Source organism: Tripterygium wilfordii, chromosome 13, assembly GCF_013401445.1.
Source record: "Tripterygium wilfordii isolate XIE 37 chromosome 13, ASM1340144v1, whole genome shotgun sequence".
NCBI lineage: Eukaryota > Viridiplantae > Streptophyta > Magnoliopsida > Celastrales > Celastraceae > Tripterygium > Tripterygium wilfordii.
Genome location: NC_052244.1, coordinates 2,632,593 through 2,657,026, shown reverse-complemented (window position 1 = coordinate 2,657,026; position 24,434 = coordinate 2,632,593). Strand labels below are relative to the sequence as shown.

General features: G+C 36.3%; 4 protein-coding genes and 3 non-coding genes across 16 annotated transcripts; 3 read left to right on the top strand and 4 right to left on the bottom strand.

The window, feature by feature from the left end:
- Nucleotides 1–694: 694 nt before the first annotated feature.
- On the bottom strand, nt 695–3,368 carry LOC120012714. 4 transcript variants are annotated; one of them, XM_038864155.1, is made up of 5 exons: nt 3,211–3,368; nt 2,040–2,198; nt 1,738–1,825; nt 1,161–1,227; nt 695–1,075 (listed from the first exon to the last, which is right to left on the bottom strand). In XM_038864155.1, the coding sequence occupies exons 2-5, from the start codon at nt 2,146–2,148 to the stop codon at nt 1,022–1,024; spliced, it is 318 nt and encodes a 105-aa protein (XP_038720083.1). In that variant the 5' UTR covers nt 2,149–2,198; nt 3,211–3,368; the 3' UTR covers nt 695–1,021. The 4 variants fall into 4 exon arrangements, with proteins under 4 accessions (XP_038720083.1, XP_038720085.1, XP_038720084.1 ...); XM_038864157.1 differs by having other exon boundaries at nt 2,040–2,186; nt 3,211–3,363; XM_038864156.1 differs by lacking the exon at nt 3,211–3,368 and adding an exon at nt 2,720–2,787.
- A 4,251-nt stretch (nt 3,369–7,619) lies between these two features.
- Nucleotides 7,620–9,334, top strand: LOC120013444 (probable xyloglucan endotransglucosylase/hydrolase protein 32). The gene is made up of 4 exons (XM_038865249.1): nt 7,620–7,952; nt 8,042–8,142; nt 8,246–8,463; nt 8,764–9,334. The coding sequence occupies exons 1-4, from the start codon at nt 7,757–7,759 to the stop codon at nt 9,128–9,130; spliced, it is 882 nt and encodes a 293-aa protein (XP_038721177.1). The 5' UTR covers nt 7,620–7,756; the 3' UTR covers nt 9,131–9,334.
- A 1,488-nt stretch (nt 9,335–10,822) lies between these two features.
- TRNAY-GUA lies at nt 10,823–10,908 on the top strand. The gene is given in 2 exon segments: nt 10,823–10,859; nt 10,873–10,908. It is a non-coding gene; the product is annotated as a tRNA-Tyr (tRNA).
- Nucleotides 10,909–11,179: 271 nt separating this feature from the next.
- LOC120011747 (E3 ubiquitin-protein ligase RFWD3) lies at nt 11,180–19,041 on the bottom strand. 7 transcript variants are annotated; one of them, XR_005471112.1, is made up of 16 exons: nt 18,407–19,041; nt 17,452–17,527; nt 17,256–17,345; nt 17,128–17,172; nt 16,814–16,894; nt 16,222–16,318; nt 16,004–16,053; nt 14,742–14,852; nt 14,510–14,649; nt 14,387–14,426; nt 13,887–13,949; nt 13,601–13,800; nt 12,340–12,828; nt 11,842–11,958; nt 11,543–11,622; nt 11,180–11,449 (listed from the first exon to the last, which is right to left on the bottom strand). XR_005471112.1 is itself a non-coding variant. In XM_038862857.1 (14 exons), exons 1-13 carry the CDS (start codon nt 18,823–18,825, stop codon nt 12,351–12,353), a joined length of 1,890 nt encoding a protein of 629 aa, XP_038718785.1. In that variant the 5' UTR covers nt 18,826–19,041; the 3' UTR covers nt 11,180–11,449; nt 12,340–12,350. The 7 variants fall into 7 exon arrangements, 2 of the variants coding, with proteins under 2 accessions (XP_038718785.1, XP_038718784.1); XR_005471113.1 differs by having other exon boundaries at nt 11,180–11,422; XR_005471110.1 differs by lacking the exon at nt 11,543–11,622 and having other exon boundaries at nt 11,180–11,422.
- Nucleotides 19,042–19,942: 901 nt separating this feature from the next.
- Nucleotides 19,943–20,015, bottom strand: TRNAK-UUU. Its single transcript has one exon. It is a non-coding gene; the product is annotated as a tRNA-Lys (tRNA).
- Nucleotides 20,016–20,109: 94 nt separating this feature from the next.
- Nucleotides 20,110–20,182, bottom strand: TRNAK-UUU. The gene has a single exon. It is a non-coding gene; the product is annotated as a tRNA-Lys (tRNA).
- Nucleotides 20,183–20,218: 36 nt separating this feature from the next.
- On the top strand, nt 20,219–22,725 carry LOC120012152. The gene is made up of 4 exons (XM_038863446.1): nt 20,219–20,378; nt 20,464–20,541; nt 20,645–20,746; nt 22,373–22,725. The coding sequence occupies exons 1-4, from the start codon at nt 20,241–20,243 to the stop codon at nt 22,451–22,453; spliced, it is 399 nt and encodes a 132-aa protein (XP_038719374.1). The 5' UTR covers nt 20,219–20,240; the 3' UTR covers nt 22,454–22,725.
- Nucleotides 22,726–24,434: the final 1,709 nt, after the last annotated feature.

The following is a 24,434-nucleotide window of genomic DNA, read 5'->3' as shown; positions in this document are numbered from 1 at the left end:
ATGAAGTGGGAAGATTACACGCGCATTTGATGAGCCGAGATTAAACCCATATCACATTAAATGTTCAAAATAAATTTTGTATGATGATATTCTTGATTAAAAAAAAAAATTGTGTTCGACTGTGAAACCAAACACCTTTCATGGCCTATACACAGTTGTGTGTTTGATTCAACAATCGACCGTGAAGATTAATAGACAACTGAAGTCAAGATTTTAGAAGAATTTCAGCCAACTCGTCTACCCTTAAAGTTTAGGACATTTAAGCATCAACGAAACAAAACATCCTTGAAGGATAGTCTAATGCAGATAACTCACATGGTTGAACTTGCTGAGAAGTCACAACCGCTCTCTGGGTATTTTGCAACTACAACATCTTCACAGCTAGCTCCAGTGAATCACTGCCCGGAAAGTTTGAATACCTCTTGATCATTGCCAGCCATTAACGACCCATTAGATCGCCTTAAATTGACCACCTTCCAAACATTGCCAGGAATTCACAGTGATAGTACCTGCTGGAAGAACGGACGCCTCGTCCCCCTCAACATTGGCAACTCTGCGCCATTGGAACACATAAGAGTGCAGTTTCATTAATTCAATTCTATATTCCTTCAAATGCCTCATTTAACTGAAAGGATACAGTTCAGTTCACTGCTATAATCATAAGCGGTAAACAGAACGTATAATTCCTCAAAAATTTAGCAAATCAACGTAATTCCCAGTCACTTCCCATCCAGTGCAAACCAAAAAAGTTTAGAACTTTAAACTACCTGAATAATAAGCCTTATTTCAAAAGATTTTGTCAAGTACAGACTTGTTTCGTTTACATAACCAATGTATTTCACAACGTTTTCAACTTAAAATGTGGACACATGCACCAACTTTTTGCTGGAAATACTCTTATTCAAAAAACCAGGAACAAGAGAACCAGCAACCAATTTTTCATCTATGGATTTGACTTCATCTCCATTGATCTGCAAAACTAATAATAATGTGCAACCACTACAACAAATTTCCCAGTCATCTAGTCATAGAGGCCTTCTTCATGCCATGTGTCAACTAAAAAATCCACCATCTCCTGCATATTAACCAAATAGAATTCCACACATCAACTTGATGCAACAATGAGAGAACAAAAAACAAGTGCATTCAAGAAAACTTACAGCTAATGGTATTTGCTGGTGGAAAGGTTCATTAGAACAAAGCAGTTCTTCATAAGTTGTCGTCCAGCTGCATCAGAAGATTCCTTGGTTATTTTTGTTTTAGAAACCACAGGGGACTAATAGGTTACACACTGATGATAACTGATAAGTATGCATGCCAAAATACTACCTGATGAACTCATTATCACCCGAGAGGGATCATGAAGGACTTACATACACATGCATATGCAGTCTCTCTATATGCAAATGTGTGCATATAGTTCCGTCTAAGAGTGTATCTAAATAAATGAAAACAAATGGAACATATATATCTGTCTGTATGTGAGCATTCACAATAAAAGGTTAAAAAGGATGGAAATAGCAATCCTTCGCATGTTAGATTATCAATATAATCCTATAGCATATTTGAATATTTTGTCTCTATATTTAGGTGCACTAAATTGTTGATAAATAGACCATGACGTGTTGGGTAAACAAACAGCTAAGACTCCCACCAATTAAATAGTTCTTTATAAATAAAAAAAATGACAGATTAACATGCCGATAAAAATTTAAAAATTTATCCAGAAGCATGTACCTCATAATTGGCTCGCTAGGGGCTTTCCGTGATTTCTTAGACTCATCTCCAACCCAATGTTTTCTTCTCTCATGCCAAGAAATTTCAGCTGCGTCACGATATCATCAACGTTATTTGAAAGAACAATCTTCTACTTCAAAACAGTCTTCTCATGCATCAACATGCAACAGAAGATTTTGTTATGATAAGTGAGGACTAATAGATGAGTGATACTGGCATGAAATGAAAACTTAATGAGTTATATCATTTATGACATGGAAAAGTTCCCTTAAGATTATTCTTTAGTCGCAAAGGAAACGTACGATGGTTAACAAAGATACTTTTCTCAGCAGAGTTATCTTTGATGTCATTATTTGATCCTCCCGAAGGATTATTTTCATCAGAATGAGGTTTGCTATCGTTAATCTCCATTGTCTGCAGACTGAACAACCATCGCCTTATGAAGTACTCTGAAATAAAATCTATAGCACCAGTGAGTGTGGGGACTGGGGAACAAGAACTACGTTTTACATGCTTACATTCAATTTCATAGCAATGAGCAAATCCAGAGGAAAAAAGCATCAGATGCAACACGGAGACAAAGTCCTTACTAGTTTAGTAACTACGAAAGCAAGCACTTTTTAAACCCAGGAAACAACAACTGATGATCTCAAGCCTAGCTGTTCGTTCTTTTGGTTAATAATCTTATATGTTTACGCTTCTGAAACCACTTCTTCCAGATTGAAAGTACTCTCGTAAACAAACAAGAATGAGAATGTCCTACTCTTCTACTGTTTGTTTCACAAATTTTCTTACAAATGTTGAGTGCACTGTTAGAATGTAAAACAAATTTGATCAAAGAACACAAGCTACTATATCAGCGAGACGAAGGTCATCAAATTAGACTCCTCCCTTCCTGGGGATTCATCAATCACTAATCTTCAGATCAAATGACAATACCATTAATCATTGGAAATCACAAATCTAAAGAAATAATGGAAACCTTTACTCTACTCTCGTATGTCACTAGGGCACCAGGGAAATTCTTCTTCTTCTTCTACATTTTTTCCCCTGTATTGGTTGTCAAACAAATAACTCAATCTCCACAGAAAATCATCACTAAATCTCCAAGCTTAATTGAGAAAATTAAAATCTCAGAAAACTAATCAAACGGCGATTGGCAGTGCAGTATTTTCTTGGAGACGATCACTCGTATTCACCCACACACAGACACACTGAAACCTTCACATAAACAGTGAGAACACACAATGCTCACAGAACATCAAATTATCAAACACACTACATCAATTAACATTCCATCATAAACGAAAATAAGCCAAAACTCAGAATCAATTCAGACATCACAACAAATCAAAATTCAAGTTAACAACCGAAAGTCAAAACCATAAATAGGAATCAAATTTCAAAAACCTACCGAAAACATTTGACAGATTTTGAAAAGCAAGAAAAAGAAAGACGAACACGAAACCCTACCTTTGTTTCCCTATGAAATACGTCAACTGCTAAGCAAGGGTTTGGCACACGATGAACTTGCGGTTTCTTGTTTTTCCCTCCGACCCTTGCTTTTTTAGTTTTTCGCTCCGTCAGAGTCCGCGCGTGAACGAGTGTGGGCGCGACGCGGTGTGGTAATATTTTTCTTCGAATTTTCATTTTCTTGCAAAAATAAAAAAAAAAAAAAAATCAAGCGATATTCGAGAATTTAAAATCCAACTATATAGAATTGATGCTAGTGTTATCTGAATCGAACCGAACCGACTTGTGCATCGACTTATGAATGAATTTTAAAGGTTCAACATATTTGTCCCATTAAATGTTGAAACTAGGGCTGTTATGATATCGATAAAATATTCAACTTGAAAGTTGAAACACATTTTTTAAAATAATTTAATTATTTATTAATAATATAAAAATAAAATAATATGAATTATATCGGTCGACATTGTAATATTTTTCCTTATCCCCGTTTGGGACTTTGAAGCCCATTTTCTCACTTTTTGGGCCCAAGACTAATTGTTTACGAACTTAAAATGGAGCCCAGCATGAGCAGGAGGTCCAGGCCCATTACACGGGCTATTCTCTTTCTCCAAAATGTGTTCAAACTTCAAATAGATTGAGAAAAACCATTCTAAATCTTGATTATCTTTATATTCACTATATATTACTTAATTTAAATCAATATGATACTACCAATTAAATAATATATTTTTTTTTAAACGAAGAGGGGAGATTCGAATACTGAATATCAGGTGATACACACCATGTTATTTGAGTATGCCTTTGAAATTCAAATTCAAATTTGGGTATTTTAGCATCATGTTATTGGTTTTGGAATCAACCTTTAATTTGTTAATCATTTCATTGAATTTTTTTAAAATACAAATATTATAGGAATATGAATGTCAATGAAATAATACAATTAACAAAAAAACAACAAATAAAATCCATCTTTAGTTGGCCTTTCTTTTTCTTCCTCCCTTTTTTTATTTATTTATTTTTTGTCTAATATTGATTTTGATTGACTCTACTACGTTTATAATATAATTGAGTACATGAAATGAAAGGCCTCTAATCAAGCACATCACTTGATATTAGGTATTAGAGGACACCATCATAAGGATAAGCACTAATAATTCTATTATCTATATATAACATAATTTGATTCCTCAATGAGCTAGTTTTGGCCATTATTTGCAATTATATTATGATGACTATTCTTGACCATGAAATCTTGTCTCGGCCTTTTTAGATTCTCATTGCATGAAAAGAGTAATAACAATACCCCGAAAATGATGCATCATGCATGATATATATATATATATAACAACTCCTATTTTCAAAGTTAATACAGCCAAATTAACATTATTTTTCTTCTTCATATATATGAATACCCCATATATACGAAAAATTTTAACATCAATTGAAAATAATATTAGGATTCAATAATTGTTTTTCATTATCGATCAAATTTAGACCAAACAGTAATGCAATGGCTATTTTCTTTGGCTCCTGCTATAACAGTCTTCCTTCGCACTACTAATACTTTGTTCACTTTGGGCCAGTTCATAGTTTATACTGGCCTATATGACTTTGTCTTCCCAATCCTTGCACCAACTCATACTAGTTTGAGAGCCAAGGAAAAACGCTTGTTATTTGTTTGGAAGTTTGACATATCATATTTTGTACTTCACATGCATCTTCCCTTGAGCGGTGTATGACAATAGACTTAACTCCATTGCCACTCGATAACTCACCCAACACCATCAAATTTGACACTGTAGAAACTTGTGACCCGTCCACTTGAGCTAGGTGCTACACATGCCTTGGAAAAGAACGTTCTATTACATGTGAAACAAATATTGTAACCACAATCATAAGCAGTTGAGAGAGAGATGTGAGGAGTTGTAATTCTCCATTGAGGAGTTACAAACCCTTGTATGGGCATCTCTCAATTGAAGCAAATTCACACAAAAAAAAAAAGAAAGTAAAAGTGAAATCAATCTAGGAAAGCTCTCTCCCTCTCAACTTAGTCAAGTTGCATTTAATTAGCGAACACCATGGTACAATAGTACCCCATTATGTGATGTATCTTAGACCAATTATAATGTGATATTGGACGTATTGTGAAATCTAGATTATGTTCATATTTGGTGCATAATATTTCCATACATTATATATTGAGAGTAATACTACGTTTGATAGGAGGGTTCGAAAGAGTTGGGAAATAGTTAAGCTATTAGCACAAGAGTAAAACTATACGTATTGGAAAGTAGTTAAGAATATGAGCGTTGAGGATGAGTTTGGGATTCTATTTGTCTCTCCGGCAAATCTCTTTCTAAGACTTAAGAATAATACAAATACTAATGATACCAACGAAATGAGGTTCGGTTGACAATCGATTGAATTAGACATATGTCTATCCCAGAGTCGATTTCAATGAGAAGTAAAATTCTAGTAATGGTAAGAGGCAGCCATGCATGTCAATGTTTTCCACACAAAAGCATCCTAAGAGAACAGTCGAGATTGTCGGCAATCATCTCCTCTCACCGACAGAATAATGCCCCCAAATATGTCCTTTTTATATGTGTATATGATGTTGGATTTATTATATTTTTGGTCCAAAATTGAGGCTTTTTTTGGTGTACATTTAATTTTAAGAGACATGAAAGCACATTAAGCATACGTTCCAGTTCACACGTGAAGAGAGTAGCTAATACTAGTAGTTGCATGTAAATGATTTGTCTAGGGTTAGCATGAGGACCAATTCAAGTATATAGTTGCTATTTTTTGTGGCACTAACAAATGAATAATTTGTAAGAAGATACAAGCCAAACAACTGGTAGAGCTCTCATTTCTCCGCACTTGTGAGTTCGATTACGCAAAACCCAATAAGTGGTAGAGTTCTCATTTCTCCGCACTTGTGAGTTTGATTACGTAAAACCCAATAAGTGGTATTATACGTGTTAGGATCTTTGTGGTATCTCTTACCTTATGGGTGATTTATCCATAAGAATATCCAAAAAAGACCTAATATATGACCAAACGGGATAGGTAAGTGAATTTGACATCGTAATTGGGTCTGGCTCTGATATCATGTAAGAAAATACAATCTAAACAACTTGTAGAGGTATTGTCCACTCTGGATCTCAAGACGCACGATTTTATCCTTAAAAGATTCTTCTACAATTAAGAGGTTTTGAATCTTGACTTAAAAAATAATTTGTTTTCTCTCAATTTTTCGACGTAACGGTGCATGATATTTTATTTTAAACATAATTAAAGACAAAAACCGAGTGGGTGAAGTTTTTTAGTGGCAACATGTTGCTATGACAACATTTTGGCTGTGAAGTGGCAATAAATTCTCAAACTCGGCCCCACTCAATAATACTATGACATGGTAGGTAAGTAATGTTTTATGCAAAAAGAATAGTTTCCATTCATTATGTACCGAAAGAATAGTTTCCATTCATAATTAAGTAGTAGTCCCATGATCATTATAATTTGCATGAAATAAATGAATTGATTGCAAAGTTGATTAAGACTTTTTGGGTTTATCATTGGACATTTTCCCACAAAGTAATTATATTATTATTTTTTTAAAAAAAAATAATTTATGGGCCAATATAAGGAAATCCCATTTGGACCCATTTTGAGATCTCATGACCCACACCATTAATGAAATTCAGAGGATGGAAGAAATTCACCATGAAAGAAAACTTGACCATGTCAGAATTTGAAGGACAATTCATCCTCCATTGTCTGGGGGCACTTGTCAATAAATAATAAATATTATGAGAGGAAATTGATTAATTATGGATTGGTAAAAAAAAAGTACACATTGAGGATAATCCAATAGTGTTGTGTTGTTGCTTTCAAGTCTTTTTTTTTTTTTTACATAGAAAATGGAATTCAGCTTTCACCAATACTTTTTCTCAAAGAATCACCCACTTATGTATAACATATTGACAAAGATGGCCATTCATTAGATACCCATCTACCTCTATTTCATCACATCTACTTCTTTCTCTAGCCTTTTCAAACCATCACATCTACCCTTTTTTTTTAATTTTTGAAAATAAAATATTTTTTAAAAAAAAATCATAGCTTGCAATATGAAAATAGAAGAAAATATTTATCCAATTTACATCCAATGGTTTAAAATGGTACATAAACCTTGATGAATTCGATTTTTGATCAAGTTAAAAAAAAAGACACAAGTAGATTCAAAATATTGCAAACTTTTCATTTATGATTCTTCTTGAAAAAAATTGGAAAAAACCTTATCTGGTCAATATTTGTGTACACCATAGTTTTGGTCATGACTCTATAATGAATGAATGAAAAAACAAACACACCATTCTCTTGTATTTATATCAACTGTACTGCCATACTTTTTTCCACACTGGCCTTCTTCTCTGTCTCTCTCTCTCTCTCTGTTTCTGTCTCTCTGCATTTACACACTCACTGACTCACATACAATCATTCTACTCTCTCTACACAGTTTTTTTCTTCTTCTCTATTCATGGGTTTCTTTCTGCCATTTCTCCTAGTTCTAATGCTCCAATCAAGCAATGGTGAGTGGCCTCCTTCACCAGGTTACTGGCCAAGTAGTAGGTTCAAGTCAATGAGCTTCTATGCAGGGTATAGAAATTTATGGGGTTCTTCACATCAAAGTGTGGACCAAAATGCCTTAACAATCTGGCTTGATAGAACCTCAGGTAAGGCCTTATTCATTAATATTAATCTAAGTATTCCTTCCCAAATGTCTAATCTTGATTGATTAGTACTTCATTTTTTTTGTTTCCAGGAAGTGGGTTTAAGTCAGTGAAGCCATTCAGATCAGGGTACTTTGGTTCCTCCATTAAGCTCCATCCTGGTTACACTGCTGGAGTCATAACAGCCTTTTATGTGAGAACTTATACATACATACATACATATATAGATAGATAGATACATAGATAGATATATAGATATACTCAATCTGGGTTTGATTGGTTTTGTTTTGTGGCAGCTGTCAAACAGTGAAGTTCATCCAGGGTACCATGATGAAGTGGACATAGAGTTTCTTGGAACAACATTTGGGAAGCCATACACATTACAGACCAATGTGTACATAAGAGGAAGTGGAGATGGCAAAATCATTGGCAGAGAAATGAAGTTCCATTTGTGGTTTGATCCAACCAAAGATTTCCATCACTATGCCATCCTTTGGAGCCCCAGAGAGATCATGTGAGTTATTTACTCTGTCCGTGAGGAAATAGTCCTCCTAAGATACTGTACACTTTGGGCTTGGGCTTGGGCTTGGGCTTGGGCTTGGCACCCTTTGTGACCGGCACGTATTTATTTCAGGACAATGCTCGCCTACTCCACTCAAACCCATGACCTCTTGGAAGTGGAAGAGTAGTGAGTACCCAAGTTACCCGCTCAAAATGCACAGTATCTTAGCAAGACTATGTCCTCACAATTACCATTATTACTTAATAAAATCATCACATAATTATTAATTTGTTTTGGATTGAATTTTTTCAGATTTCTTGTTGATGATGTGCCCATAAGAAGGTACCCAAGAAAGAGTGATGCAACATTTCCATTAAGGCCCATGTCGGTTTATGGTTCAATATGGGATGCCTCATCTTGGGCTACAGAAGATGGAAAATACAAAGCTGACTACAACTACCAACCATTTGTTGCAAGATATAATAACTTCAAAGCCGGTGGTTGCTCAGCCTACTCGCCATCCTGGTGCCGCCCTGTCTCCGCCTCTCCGTTCCGGTCGGGCGGGCTGAGCAGACAACAATACAGAGCAATGAGATGGGTACAAACCCACAATTTGGTCTATAACTATTGTAGAGACCCCAAGAGAGACCATTCCAAAACACCTGAATGTTGGGGCTAATAAAAGTGAAACTTGAAGAAGAGTGGATTCCAATACTTTTCTTTTCTTTTCTCTTTTTGTTTACTTGTCAAGCAATTTTTGTTTTCTTTTTTCTTTTGGGTGGTCTCTTTGAAGGTGTGTGTTGAGAAGGATCCTACCTACCAACAATGTTGTGCAAATGTAGCTGACAAAGAAGAAAAATTGGAAATTGTGCAATTTCAATTTTAGGTATGGCTTGCTAATTTATTAGTGTTTTGAGAAAAGGAAGGGAGATGGGGATGGTTATGGAACCAACATGATGGAGTCAATGGGTTGATTGGTCTAATTGTGTGTTTTCATTATCATGTCTAAATAATACCAAAAAAACCCTTATTATCTTTTTCTATTTCTTTTTTGGGAGAGAATGTTAGGGAATCCACCCTAAATAGTGGACAAGTAGAAATCACGTCCTCATATATCATGTTAGAAAATTCACTCCAAACACTATAAAATCAATATTGTCTATCATGAACTAGCATGACTTTGCTTTTCTGAGTCGTCGCTTATGGTACTTAAGCCCAATAAAGGTTTAGGTTATGTGAGAGGGAGTGAATCTTTACTTAGAAACTACTCGATTGAGTTATGTCAATCCGATATGTGATTTTTAGTCTTCACAGAGAATGTCAATATTTCCACGATAAAGGGAAAAATAATAAATAAAAATTTAAACAAATTATCTTATAGTAATAGACGTTTAGTATATTGTATATATATTAATATTAATGTGTGTGTGTGTGTGTGTGAAGGCTAAAACAGGCAACCTCATGTTGATGGACCGACAATATGCTAATCTAAAGTGACCTATCGAGCAACAAAACAGCCAGGCATGTGAAGAAAACAAAACAAAACATATGTATGTTGACATGACATATATATATATATGAATTCCTATATATATATGAAATGATATGCATGATGAAGGTGATGTATTTTTGTGATTTGACATTGGATATGATTAATTAGAGATGCTTTTGCACCAATAATGCCTCTAAATAATAACAACACTTGTTAGAACTTTAAAATGGGACCCAATATCAGCAAAGCCAAAAGAGGAGAATCCAAAACCATTTTTTCTTCTTCTTTTGGCATTTTGTTCACTACTATTTACATATCCTATGCTAGCAGTTCAAACTTCAAACTACAAACTTCGCAGAGAATCTTCATGGGCGTCCACATCCATCACTCTCCATTTTACTTCTCTTCTGGGTGTTTCTCTATACAATCCTACTTACTATTGACATATATTGGGCCATACATGCATTTGCCTATTTTACAAAGGGCATGAACAGTTGATTATTGAATCCACTGATCTGATCTCCATATGATGATAAGAGGAATTAAAGACATGCACAATGCATGAAAACTTGGGTGAGGTCCATAAAAGCTAAGAAGAAGAAGAAGAAAAAGTGCAATGAGTTTATGGTTTAAAGTAACCCAGTAAGAATTAAGGTCTCGTTTTTCATTATCTTCAATTTCTTTTTCATGTTTTCCTAATTCATTTTTCATTCATGTTTAAACCAAAACTGGCCAAATAAGCTCCCAAACACCTTGAAACTTTCTATTGAAGTATTGATTTTCTATTCTAACATGGCCACAAAGCTCGTGTTCTTGGCACACAATTCCTTTGTTATGTGTTTACAGTACGTAACAGCTTTTTAGATGAACACATCAAAACCGACCTTAGCTCAGTTGGTAGAGCGGAGGACTGTAGTAGTAGCAGATTAATCCTTAGGTCGCTGGTTCGACTCCGGCAGGTCGGATACTGTTCTTTCTTTTTTTTAACAAAAGGGGCCCTAACAAACTCCCAATCCAAAAATCATCTTCAGCGCAATATGGGCTTTGGTATCAGCAGGTCGGATACTTTTCTTTTTCTTTTTAACCAAAGGGGCCCTAATAAACTCCCAATCCAAAAGTTATCTTCAGCACAATATGGGCTTTGGTATCTGGGAGAGACTGATTGGAAACCCAATAGCTGCGGCCCAATTTGTAAACATAGCGGCCTAAAACGAGTCGCTTTGTTGAACTTTGGAATTTGAAACGTACGGATCACCTTTAAAACACTCCGTATCGTCCCTTAAGATGATCAATCAGCATAATAATTTACATTCAAAAGGACTGCTACACATGACAACATGCTGCAGCTCAAGTATAATATTAGCAGCTACCTTTGCCTTTGATATGTGAGAGAGCAACTGAAGCTTACAAGTGCTCCTCTGTCTTGCCTATTAACACGCCAACTAACCAGCAAAAACATGTCCCCAAACTATACAGCACCTGCCAAAAAGAGGGGCAAAGGATCAACTGCAAGTTAAAAGCAATTTTATCAACAACACTGGGTAGAAGATATCAAAACGCGGAACCTACAGAACAAAGCAATAATTTTGAACTCCTTACAATTTTGATGTGTCATCATTTAAAAATAGCTGGCCATTTTTCTAAGAAATAATAGAGCTGCTTTAAAGGTAGAAACAAATCTGCATTTGAAGATTGAAAGCGGCAAGACAATGTGAATTTCAATAGCTCAATGAACAGTTACTGCAAAATGATAACAATCCATCTTCGGAGTTGGGAATAAATCCTAAACTCAATAGCTTCTGAAAATTCCATAATGAAACCCTTAGCACTATTTCCACAGTTACTATTTGATCAAACATGTCAAAAATGCTAAACATAGACGTTATTTAATGACTTACTCAAGTTTGCTTGATAACCTCATCTGGTGCACACTCCAAACAATAATACTCAATCCAGTAATTGAAATTTTCCCAAGTAGTAAGCCAGACTAGCCAGTAAATAGAAAGCCATATATTCTGTACAGGTATGATAAAGGCACTTCAAAATAAATTCTAGGGCACTAGGTAACACAAGCCTAACTCCATACAAACAGACATAGGTTTGGATGCAGAAAAGCAACATTAGGCACTTCTAAGAGCTGTGTGTTTGATAGTGAACTACAGAATACAATTCTTTTTACATGTGACCAGAAGTCAATTAATATAGTGGCCTAACACGTTCACAAGATTCCAAAGATGGTTAAACCCATCACGCATGGGAAATTTGTTCCAATATGATAACAAACTGAGTGTTCAACATAACAGGAGTGAAGGAAAAAGAAAAAAAAGAAACAAAAGGTGAAACAGTGGAATATAAACATAACTGTTAAAGTGATTCCATGTGATGCATTAACTCACCTCATGACATATCAATATCTGAAAAGTTGCAATGTGTCCTCGCTTATGCAGCCCAGTAAACCTTGGTTGAGCACTTGCGTGTACTTCACATCATGAATAGGATGCTTGGGTAGTTTAAAGCGCTGAAAAACTGTAAAAGATGGCAACTCTTGCAAGATTAATTCCCCAGTAACATCATCCTCAGATGCTAACAAAGAATTTGTTTTCTCCATGCCTATGATTGTAGATTTGGGCAGTCGAATATTATTTACATTGGCACACGCAATACCCAATTTGTGATAACAGTTACGACCAGCTCTCTTCAAATGAACATGAGAACCTGGTATACCTTGCCCACTAGTAAGAGGTGTGAGTAAAGGTTGAGAAACAGTCATCTCATCAGACAGTTCAATTCTTGGACGATATGAAGCAACAATGTCGCTGCTGCTGGGAGAACAGGCAAGAGAGATGCAAATTCCTTGACTGTTCAAATCAGGAACCAGAAATGGCCTACGAAAAAGCCGATCAAAATTTTGTTACTACATCAAATGTTGGTCATGATAACAAGTTAACAACTACTATAGAATATCCAAACGATCTCAACACAAAATATGCATGACCAGGGCATGTACACACACAAAGTCACAAACTATCACTACTAACAAAGATTAGTATACCGAAATCACCAGCAGAAAATTCGGAACAAATAAGAAAAACTTACACATAAAGCACTAACTCTCCTGATCATGCCAATCACCTATCACCCACTTTTTCCCAAGATAAACATTAAGCTTCTCAGAGAGAAAATTTGCGTGAAAGCCCATATGAAAGATCACTTTACCATTTCCCAAATAGTCATGGTATTTCAGATCATGGCATTCACAGTACAGAGTTAGTCCACACTTTCACAACAACAAATTAATGAATCCGTTCGATAATAAATTGAAATAACCCCCCTACAACAGATGGCAGTCTACTCAAGAAATGCTACAAAATATTACAAGGAAACAATAATTTCTATGCTGCCCTTTTATATAACCATAATTCATATGATACCAAACAACTTATAGCAAAATATTTTTTCCCAAGACAGCCATAGCTGACCAAACTAAATTTGGTATGCTGTTTCCAATAAGAAGTATATCATATAATTGAAAAAAGACAAAAGAACCATGCGATAGTCGAAGACTTAAAGAGGTTATTTAAAGATATCAGGGATATCCTTTAAAAAAAAAGGAAGACATCAGGGACATGCCCGTGATTGTGTTAACACTAAAAACACCTGTCATCAACACCATCAAAGTCCCACTGGCACACGCCAACGGATGAAGCAGATAACACAGTTCTGATGCCATCACTACAAGCTTCTTCTGAATTATTCATAAGAGAATGTATGGTATGGATGGGGTTGGAAGAAAGACCGCTTCTGGATTCTACAGGCCTTGCTGTTTGGCGCATATCAAACACCAAAAGCATGCCATTCTGCAAGAAATAGAAGAAAAACTAAAGTTCAGTGCACATTACCTAGAATAGCCATGATAAACAATACACACTTAGACCGGTCAAACCTGTAGTCCAGCATACATATAATGTGAACTGTTGAGATCCCATGAACATGACCAAGCAGCAGCCTGCAAAATATACATTGATGAGATACAACATACCTGACTAAAAGTAAATATCGTTAGAAACCTATAATATTTTGAATAGAAATTTTGTCACGTGATTAAATTACTAAACCTTGTTAAGAGTAAATACAGTATCTGTTTAAATTATTTGCACAAAGACTTGGACATGCACATTCACACTCAATAAACACAAGAATTTTCAAATCCAAGAGTTGCCAGGCAACACAAAAGCTTGAGCCTTAAACACGAACATCTCTCAGAAATAACCATGTAATTCATCATTTTAACGCAAAACCACAGCCCTATCCAACATTAATATAAGGACACAAAACAACTGTTGTTCCTGAAACAGCGTAAGGTAAGAAGCAAAATGAGTTTACCACTTTACCTAATACAAAGCCATTCAATAAGTAAAAGTATGGTTAATAGATTGTATTTACCGGCAGATCATAGGCAAGAGCAACGTTGTTGCTTTCGAGGCTGTAGCAAAAGGAACAAATTAGTCAAAAGATGGAAAAAAAAAAAGGATATTACCAAATGATTCGTCAATATCATAGTGCCACCTGAGAACAGATAATTTCTTCCCCAACGAAGCATAAAGTGCGAGCCCGTTTCTAGAAGGAGAAAGCCTCAGGTCCTTAATGGTTTTTGTACAAGAAGGAAGTACAATATCTTCACTTTCATGGGGAGGTATTAAGCTCATCTGCAAAATCAAATTTACAATGTCCATAAGAGCCATTCTTAAGCAAATATGTAATAGAGACACATTACATGATAAGAGTGCATAAATTTTACTTTGGTAAGTACATATGTTCCACCAACCCCAGTCTGCCTCCGCGCAATTAATAATATTTGTCTCAAAGGATCTATATCAACCAAACGAGCACCATCAACCCGCAACTCTCTCTACAAAGATTTAATTAACAATATTCACATAAGTGGGTAAAGAAAGTAGACATTTATTCCATTTAAATCCCCTTTCTCATGGCAGCCAAATAAAAACAATATATTTTGGAACTGCAATTCAAAACAACATTCTACAAGGGGAAGAAAAACCAAATATATTTAAATAAGGAGATGGAGAAGATAAACCAGAGCCGATTTAATAAAGCTATCTGAATACGCAAGATAAATGGATCATTAAACATGAATATCAGCAGCGACTAAACAATGCTGGCAGCCCATTTTCATTAATGTTTTCCAATGTTTCAATGAAAGGAACTGTCAACTAGAAATAGTCTTGCAAACAAAAGATGCAGATGGATAACATAGTTTAAAAAAAAATTAGCTCTGCAAAAATGTGTTGATGTGCAAACAAATGAAAGAAATGACAAAAAAGTTAATGCTCAGAAATTGCGTGACGAATATGCACAAGATATTTAAGGATGAGTTCTTATAATAAAATGCAGCACCTACTTTCAAATGTACCCATAACATAGTGGTACAACTACACATGCTCTTATAAGCCAAAGGAAGCTTGTAAGAACTTCTACCGGCATACTCCTAGCTGCTATTGCAGTTACAAACACTTGAACCACTTTTCTTTCTTTGGGGGGTTGGGGGTGGGGGCGAGGGATCAAAGTGGGGTTGACATAATTCCATGCCACATCTACATTAAATCTCAAATGCTGAATTCAATATGATGAATTAAGGTTTTCGATATTAATGTAAGTTTGAATCATAAAGTTCAAATCTCCCTAAAACTGATTCCTCGGCCTAAATAAGCCTCGTTTTCCTGCAGCCACATATTTCAATAATGTTCACACACTTCTTGTATCTCTATTTGTAGAATTATGAGCTTTTAAGCTTTAATGCATTGCATTTAATCATCGGAACTTTTGAAAAATTATGAATTTGATTGCTGTAAGGGTGGATAGGGTTTCGTCAATGGTATTCAGCCTACCATTCTCATCTTATTCATTATATAGATAAAAAGTGACATATACAGGCTCACATCTCTGACTTCTAATGCTCATATAGTTCATAAGCTCAACTCCCTGTGAGTTTTGAGGAGAAGAGGATAAGAAGAGTTCCATAGAAAACAAAGCTCACCACACCTGTAACAGAAATCTAGAAGAATATCCTTGTTGGCCGAACTTTGAGCCTCCTACAAGACATGGAAGCATAAAATTTAGGTGCATGAAAAGAGGGGAAAAAGATAGATCCTCGACAATATTATTTTAATTAATCATGAAAACAAGTATATCAACATACCACCACGATTATAAAAGCATTTCTCAAGTGCAAACAAAAATTTAAAAGCAAATAAAAATACCAGATACATATGGTCCTTGACAGCCACCATTAGCAGCTACTAGTCCAGATTGCCTGCTCTGCGCATCTCGTGAAAAATGCTCCAAAGAAGTCGCTCTCTGCGAAGCGAAAAGTTCAAAAATTACTTGTGACTTTTTTACTGCAAGGTTAGAGAGTTAATTATTCACAACATCTTTCCTTATAGTAATGCATTAAAGCCTATTTTAATTCCTATGACCACACAAACATAAATAAAAGGAACTGGCATAAGAAGTCGTGCACAAAGAAATGTAAGAAAAGCAAAATTCATACAATGCAGTCATCAAAGTAGGCAATAACTCAAAGACACACATTATTAATCCAAAGAAAAACACAGAGGATAGTTCAAGGCACTAAGCAGCTAAAGTTAACGTGATACTGGGATATATTTCAAAGGCACAAGGATGATTACGGAATGACTCTATACAAGAAACACCAATAAGAGAAAGCTAAAACCAGTAACAGTGGATAAGTTTAGAAGAGATTGAAATGTCAAAAATAACAGGTTTTTTACGATTATTTTGAAATTTCAATCACTACACACGTATATAATTTGTGACTGTATAGTTGTGTACCTCTCTCAACTGGTTAACTTTCAGCTGCAATTCAGCTTCTTTCTTTTGCCATTCAGCTTCTTTCTTAAGCCAATCAGCACCCTACGATAAAAATAAAATAACTTGCACCCCAGAATAATCAATAGTAGCGTCTTTATCTTTAGAAAATTAAATTTTTACAAGCTAACATTTCTCAAATCGGAGGTCAGGCGAGGATATAATAGATGTTCTCAAAATCTGGAAGAGATGTAATAATTCAACTCTTATCATCCAAGAAAAAAGAAAGACGAAAAACTGCATGTCAACCAATCATCTTTGCCGGTATATGCCCCTACCTTCTTTTCAAGAGAAGCACATTTTGCCTCCAGAAATTTTATTCTCTGCAGAACAAGAAAACTCCATCACTAAATTAAATTCCTCATCAGTTTCTTCAAACTAAAAGCTGCATGAGATATAGTGTAACCTTTTGTGACTCTTCATCAACAACAGCAATCCGTGGTGCATAAAGCTTTCTAACATCATTCAATGTACATTTCCTATTGCATTGAGGGCACTAAAAATATGGGGGACTATAATGATTAGAACACAGCAGTAAAGAGAAAGTGCCACTCTTTCGAGGAAAAGTGGAAAACATGACATAATAAAATAACCAGCAGTACCTTCCTTGAGATTCGACTTTGTTGTAACCATTTTTTGATGCACGATAAACCATAAAGGTGCCCACAGGGAAGACAACTGCAATCCTTGCGCAAAAGAACTTGATTTAGATGACCGATAAGCAAACGATTGATCTCCACCATGGAACAATATGTTGAGATTTTTCTCATAGAACACAAAATTCAAAACAATAAAAGCAGGGGTATCAACATACACATGAACTCATATACACAAGGCTCCCACATAGCAAAGAAGTTGTTTCCAAGAATTGAACTCATGACCTCTAGATTTTAAGGAAACAACTCTACTACTAGGTCAATGGTTCGCTTGTTAGAAAGGAACTTAAAACATGCTGAAATTCAATTGTTGATGATCAAATAACATAACCAGATACAGGTGACGGGAAATAAGTCAATAACATAACCAGATGGTTGTATCCAAGAATTGAACTCATGACCTCTGGATTTTAAGGAAACAACTCTAGTACTCTACTATTAGGTAAGGGTTCGCTTGTTAGAAAGGAAATTAAAACATGCTGAAATTCAATTGTTGATGATCAACTAACATAACCAGATACAGGTGAAGGGAAATAAGTCAATACATAACCAAGATTTCACCAACGCAATTGCACAACTCCTATTGATCTAAAAGAAAACCAAGATTTCACCGACGCAACTATTGATGCGATTCCCAACAATCTCTAAGGAAATCGAGATTTTGCCAACCCACTTAACAGAAAAGAATCCATTAGTTGCAGTGCAATTTTGAACGGGAAACTGTTACAAGCAATAACAACATCAACATCAACAACCGTTAAACACACGAGAGAAAATTTAGAAAAAGTTACATATTTAGGGTTTATCAAAATTGAAACCCTAGCACTAGAATTGAAAAGAGACACTTAAGATAAGAGAACAAAGCTAGAAAAGATGATGAAAATCAAAACGATGTACGCACCAAATGTGATGGTCACCTTCACTGGTCCAAGCTTCCATGCAAATCGGGCAAAACAACCCTTCAATTTCGGTTCGATTCCACTCTTGAGAAGAGCACTCCCCGCCCTCGGCTCTATTGGACAAACACGTATCTCCTCCTCCATCTAATCTTCTCCGCTTCTCTCGTGATTCCTCGCTCAAATTACTCACCGGATGGTCTGGGTGCAAAACCCTAGCTGAGTTTTCAACCGGAACGTACTCTACCACTTCTTCTTCTTCTTCGTCCTCCTCCTCCTCCCCTTCTTCCTCTTCTGATTCGGACTCGGAACCAGAACTGCTTGGCTCTTGCTCCGCTAGGTACTGTTCTAACGCGATTTCCATATTTTCGTCATAAAAATACTCGTCAATGTGTGCGAAACCATTACCGTTACGGCGCGGCATTATTATTGAACATAGAGCGTGAAGGAAAATCGAGAAGAAATTCTGGACTTGTTTCTGCTTCGACTCCAAAGAAGCAAACACTAGCCTCTCTGCTCTCGCGTATGCGTAGTCTTGAAGGGCCAAAAAACTAGCCGTTGGAAGGAATTTCGCAGAAAACCTATGACGGTTTCCTCTCTCTATCTCTGCAAGGAACGAAAACAAATATGGCGGTACGGATCCACCGGATCATAACGCTTCACAAATTAACAACAATAATACCATCGGTATTCGGTACTAATTGCCAATTGGGCTGAAGCCCAACTTGGATGGGCCCATATCATAAGAATAGACAGGCCCATAAATAAAACCATGAATGGCCAGTGCTCTTCATATGTATTATAATATTAACCGGTTCAGCCCATTCTCCTTCCAGTTCCGGACGAGGACTTTTCTTGCCTAATATTAGTTTACATGGATGGAAGGATAAACTCAGACCAAGAACTCCAATGGCCTACAATTGTGCCTTTACTCTTTAAGTAGTACCTTCATGTGCTGTTTGCCTTCTCCATGCCTTTTTTCTATTAGTTGTTCCTTAACAATACTTTTTTGGTTGCCAGGAGTTGAAGGCATTTGATTCCCTATTAAGAGAATCCAAAATCCAACACCTTAAAGTCCTTAATCCTAGGAATACAAATGCATCACTCAGGAATTTGATCCAAGAATCCATGAAGCCAAGTGTTGTGATAGGCTGCTAGCAAAGAGGTGCAATTGTGTGGCAAAGTTTGTTCTTTTTATAGAATCCCCAAAGAGCTTGGCTAGACAAATTTGTTATGACTCAAGTGTCCCACGTCCCCTGGGACAAGGACTGCCATATCGTTTATATGGGCAAAACTCGCCCATAATATGAAAGATAGTTACTAATGAGACATGGTCCAATTCGTTAGGTTTGGGAAAAATCCTTGTTGCATGCTGGGAGGCTTCTAGTAGAACTGTTTGTCATCCCACAAAAATGATTGAACGAATCAGTGGAAGGGGAGTTTCGGCAATTCATAATCAGTGGAAGGGGAGTTTCGGCGCTTGTGAATTGTTTAGCCAACGTAGTGGCACTGTGGTAAAGAAAGGGTTAAAATTTAATGACCGCCGTCTGTGGGAATCGAACCCACGACCACGTGGTTAAAAGCCACGCGCTCTACCAGCTGAGCTAAGACGGCTCAGTTGGTAACAGTGTTAATGCTTTTTTTTAGTACTAATACAACATGAAGTCACAATTACCAAAATTTTTTTAAAAAAATGGATAAATTATATCGCCGTCTGTGGGAATCGAACCCACGACCACGTGGTTAAAAGCCACGCGCTCTACCAGCTGAGCTAAGACGGCACGGTTGGTTACACGGGCGGAAGTAAACGTAACTAAATATTAGATTACTTACTTTGTTATGCGTCATTTTCATTACGCAATCTCTCCAACTCTATCGAATCGCCCTGAAACAGATTCCCTCAAACCGATCGTAGCTGTTCGTTGTTCGTGGATAAGCGACTTGGATCGGAAGACACAAGAAAACGATCTGACGATGGTAATTCCCAAATTCTGTAATCTGAAGTTAGATCAGTTGAATTTCTTGTGTGTGGACACCGATCGGATACTTTTTCTTGTGTTAGGTTTGTTTGGCATGCCTGTTACCCCTCTTCCTCGTCCCGATCGTCAACCTTCTCCCTTTACTCTTCTATTATATTATGGTAAGAATTTCCGATTCACGATTTATGTTGAGTGATTTCTGGATTGATATCAATTTTCTTAACTGTCGAGTTTGAATATGGATTTTGTTCAAAATTATGAAAGGGAAAAGTCTATGCGCTTTTCGGATGGGAGTATAGGAAGCCGGAGAGGGCTCCTCCGGCGTGTCCATATAAACCTGCTGCCAAGCATGACACCCCCAGCAAAGTGAGTATCTGCCTTTGTACTTTATTAGTGTATTACTCCTATGTAATAATATCATCCGAAATTGTTAATGACTTTGTAACCTATCCTAGAAAGATAAATTCAACGCATTATTTGAAGCATATGTATTTTTTTATAGACGTAAGCATAGATATCCTACCCTAGATTGAAGAATTCTAATATCATACTAAAACCACTGCAATCACCTCTTGTCTAGAGAATTTTTTTATTTTTTCTATTCAATTCGTTGGACACTTGATTGCAACGTAACTTGTAACAAAAAGAAATCTACCCATTTACTGGCTGAAGCTAGTTTTTGATTTAGGACTCTAGTAAATGCTATGCCATAGTGGAATTGGATACGAAGTGCGACTTTGGGATTCTGGGAAACTGGGCACGATCTTACTTATGAGCATGGTTTTCAGTATTAGCCATAGCTGGATTTCAAGAGTTTATTTTTTGGGGTTCTATGGTGAATTGTATAAGGTGGTGGATAAAATTAAGTTTTAATTACGGAGAGAAGACTAAATGAAGCCACTGGATTAAAACCTTATTCCAGGTCTAGCACAATGATAAAGTGCAGAAGGTTTAAATATATAAACTCATTGCTGTTCCTGTATGGGTAAGCTAACATAAACAGTTGTGGATACTGTATCTCCTATAGTTTTATCATTCATCGTACATAGACATGGATGAAAAATAGAAGGTTCTATTCTTATCCTACAAACCTTTTCATGTACCTTACACATTATATGATACCTGTTATTGTTCTGTCCTTCATCCGGTTAACTGTGGTATTCTTTATCAGTCCCCTGGGTGTCCCTTCAGTTCTTTTCCTTTTTTGTCTACTAATGAGAACTAACAATTTCTGGGCCTGTACTGTTCCCTCTTACGGAAGGCTATTACTTGGATAAATTCCTACGAGTGGTAAGAGAGGAGTTGATTGAGGCGTGCGTATCTAAACTCAAAGTTGTTTGATTAGGTATCACTTGATTTACTCATTAGGTTAAGAAAGAATAGTTGTCTTGATGCCTACGGAATAATGCTTCCAACAATGTACCTGTTCACGAAACAAGCCCCCACCCCCTTTCTCTCTGTGTGGGCAGATAAGAGTTACCCAGTTGTTTGTTCAATCATATTCTATGATAGGGGAATTGAATTGGTTGGTCTGTGGTTCATGGATGCTTGATGGAAAGTTTGGTGCATGGGTGACATAAATTTTGTGAGAGACAAAGTTTTTCTTGCAAAAGGTGATTGACTGAGTTGCCTCTCCCCTGATTATCATTTCTGCTTTGATTTGTTGGATCAGCCACTCTACATGGGCAGACAAGTATTGGGCAGTGGTTGGTTCACTCCTTCACCCATATTCTATAGTCTATACTTGGTGCCGAAGTGGTTTCTTCTGATGATGTTTCCTTCAGTGATTATTTTCTGTGTAAATTTTGCAAGTTGGGTTTCACTGATTGCTCTCATGCTGGGTATGTCGATGACGGGGGATGACGTGTAGCACGCATTCGGGCTGGGGCATGTGTTGTGTGTGCAAAAATGTGTGTTTGATTGTTTCTATGGGGTTTTGTGCCTTACCTATGCATTGAATACCTAATGAAACTGAACTCTCATATTTTGCAGTTGGTGATGGAACCTTTACATGGTGAAGCAGCAGCGTATGTTCCAAAACCAGTAGAAGTAATCGATGGCAAGCAGGATTGAAGTCAGGCGACTTTCTCATACGTGAAGTTGGCTCTCAAGGTCATAGATTTTAGCTCCAGTGATCATGAGTTGGAATTGAAACCCATGCCTTGAGGTGTGCTGTAATATATCCATTTAAATCCTTTGAAACTCGATTTGTATGAATTATTTTTGATGAAGTGTATCTTGCCAAACTGAAAATGGTGAGAAACTGTGAATATGAATTCTAAAGCTTCTAACAGTGGGCTTAGTCCTAATTCTCTTTATCATTAAACTTAACTATTTTGCAGTTACTTTCAGATATCATTTGCTAGATCCTGCTTCAAGCCCAGTTGGGTCTTATATTTTCAATGTCAAACTGGCTAGTAAGCTTTTATGACAGATGGTCAGAGAGGCTTTTAAGCAAATGATAGATTCAGGACTTGCTAGAAATGCTAGGCAACCAGGGAAGGCCTTGAATTCTTGTGGAGTTCAGTGTTTACATAATGGGTTTTGTTATACTTTAGTTTTGCAACATTATTTGGGTTTCTGCTTTCGCTAATTTTGGTGATTCAAACAAGGAAATTCTACAATGGAGACATCTACAAGAGGTTCAGAGAAGATTACTGAAAAAAAAAAATTAATTCCTGTAGGAAGTGTAGAAGCCTCGACAATTGTAGATGTTAAACACCAGCAATAGCCAATAGCTAGTTTGGGATTTTTGATAAATGACTTTTAAGACTTCAATGTTTGTGGGCTTGTATGGTTCTTGGGCTACCATAAAGGCATGAAGAGACTAAGGCCCAATTGAGTTTAGGCCTTAAAAAGTTTTCTAAACAGAGCCCAAGCTACCAAACTAAAAACTACGCTAAGTGGACGAGGAGAGCCCTTGCAGTAAACTTACTGCAGTGGTCGTTACAGACCTTCAGTCAATTTGTCAAATTCAACAAAGTATGTGGACTCCACACTATCTTAATGCATGTATTTAATTTATTCTGAGCTATTAAAGCAATCCATTTTTTTGGGAATATGAGTTGAAGCAGTAACAAGAATATCTATAGTGGAATCTCTTTCACAATCCCTTAAGAGATAGTTCACTAATAGACCGAGGGATAAGTAATTCGACTCTTGGTTATTATAGATGCTCAATCTATTTGTCAAATTCACCAAATCAAGTAGACCCTACATTGATAAAGACAAAACGTTTGTGATTAAAATTACAGTTTACCAAATATAAAAAAATTGTATGGATCCCACGCTAATAAATAGAAAAATTATGTGAATCCCAAACACTGGTAGAGAAACTGCAGTCTCTTGCAGGGACCTTAACCCTGCGCAAAGTTGTTGCCATTTGTGCAAGTGGAGACATTGACTGCTCCACTGGAGGCCATAAATCTTAGTATGTATTTGGTCAAAGCTGTTACATTTATAGTATCTGTCATTTAGTAGTTATTTAGTATAAAGATATTTCGTGCATATACATACAACTACATTAATTAATATAAATATCTGAGCACACGAATACTTCTTGGAATTCTCAAGATAATACGACAAGGCAACATCACTTTGCTGTGCTCAATATGAAAAGAAAAACAAAAAAGAATCACATGGGGTTTTTGGCTACCATATGCATGCATTTTCCCTTCTTATCCATGAATTTAATAAGGTTGATAGTGTCGATATAGATTGCGCGTATATATATATATGTGTGATTATATGATAGCATAAGGTCAAAATCACAAAATAAAGATCAGATTCCGGTATAAAACGAGTTTGGTCTAAAATCAATAGGTGATTCTCTACAATTTACTTGTGTTATGTGTCTTGAGGTCTTAAAATAGAATATGATCACTTGCTACTAACAACATTGCCAGTCAAAGTGTTCCCAATATTGTGTCTTTGAGCATGTGTTTTTTTTTTTTCAACGAAAACGGCAGCGTATAATATATATGCTGTCGTTTTCGGCCCATTTGATTTCAGGGTGTGGTTGAGCGTATTCTGTTAGCTGTGCCGTTAGGTACAT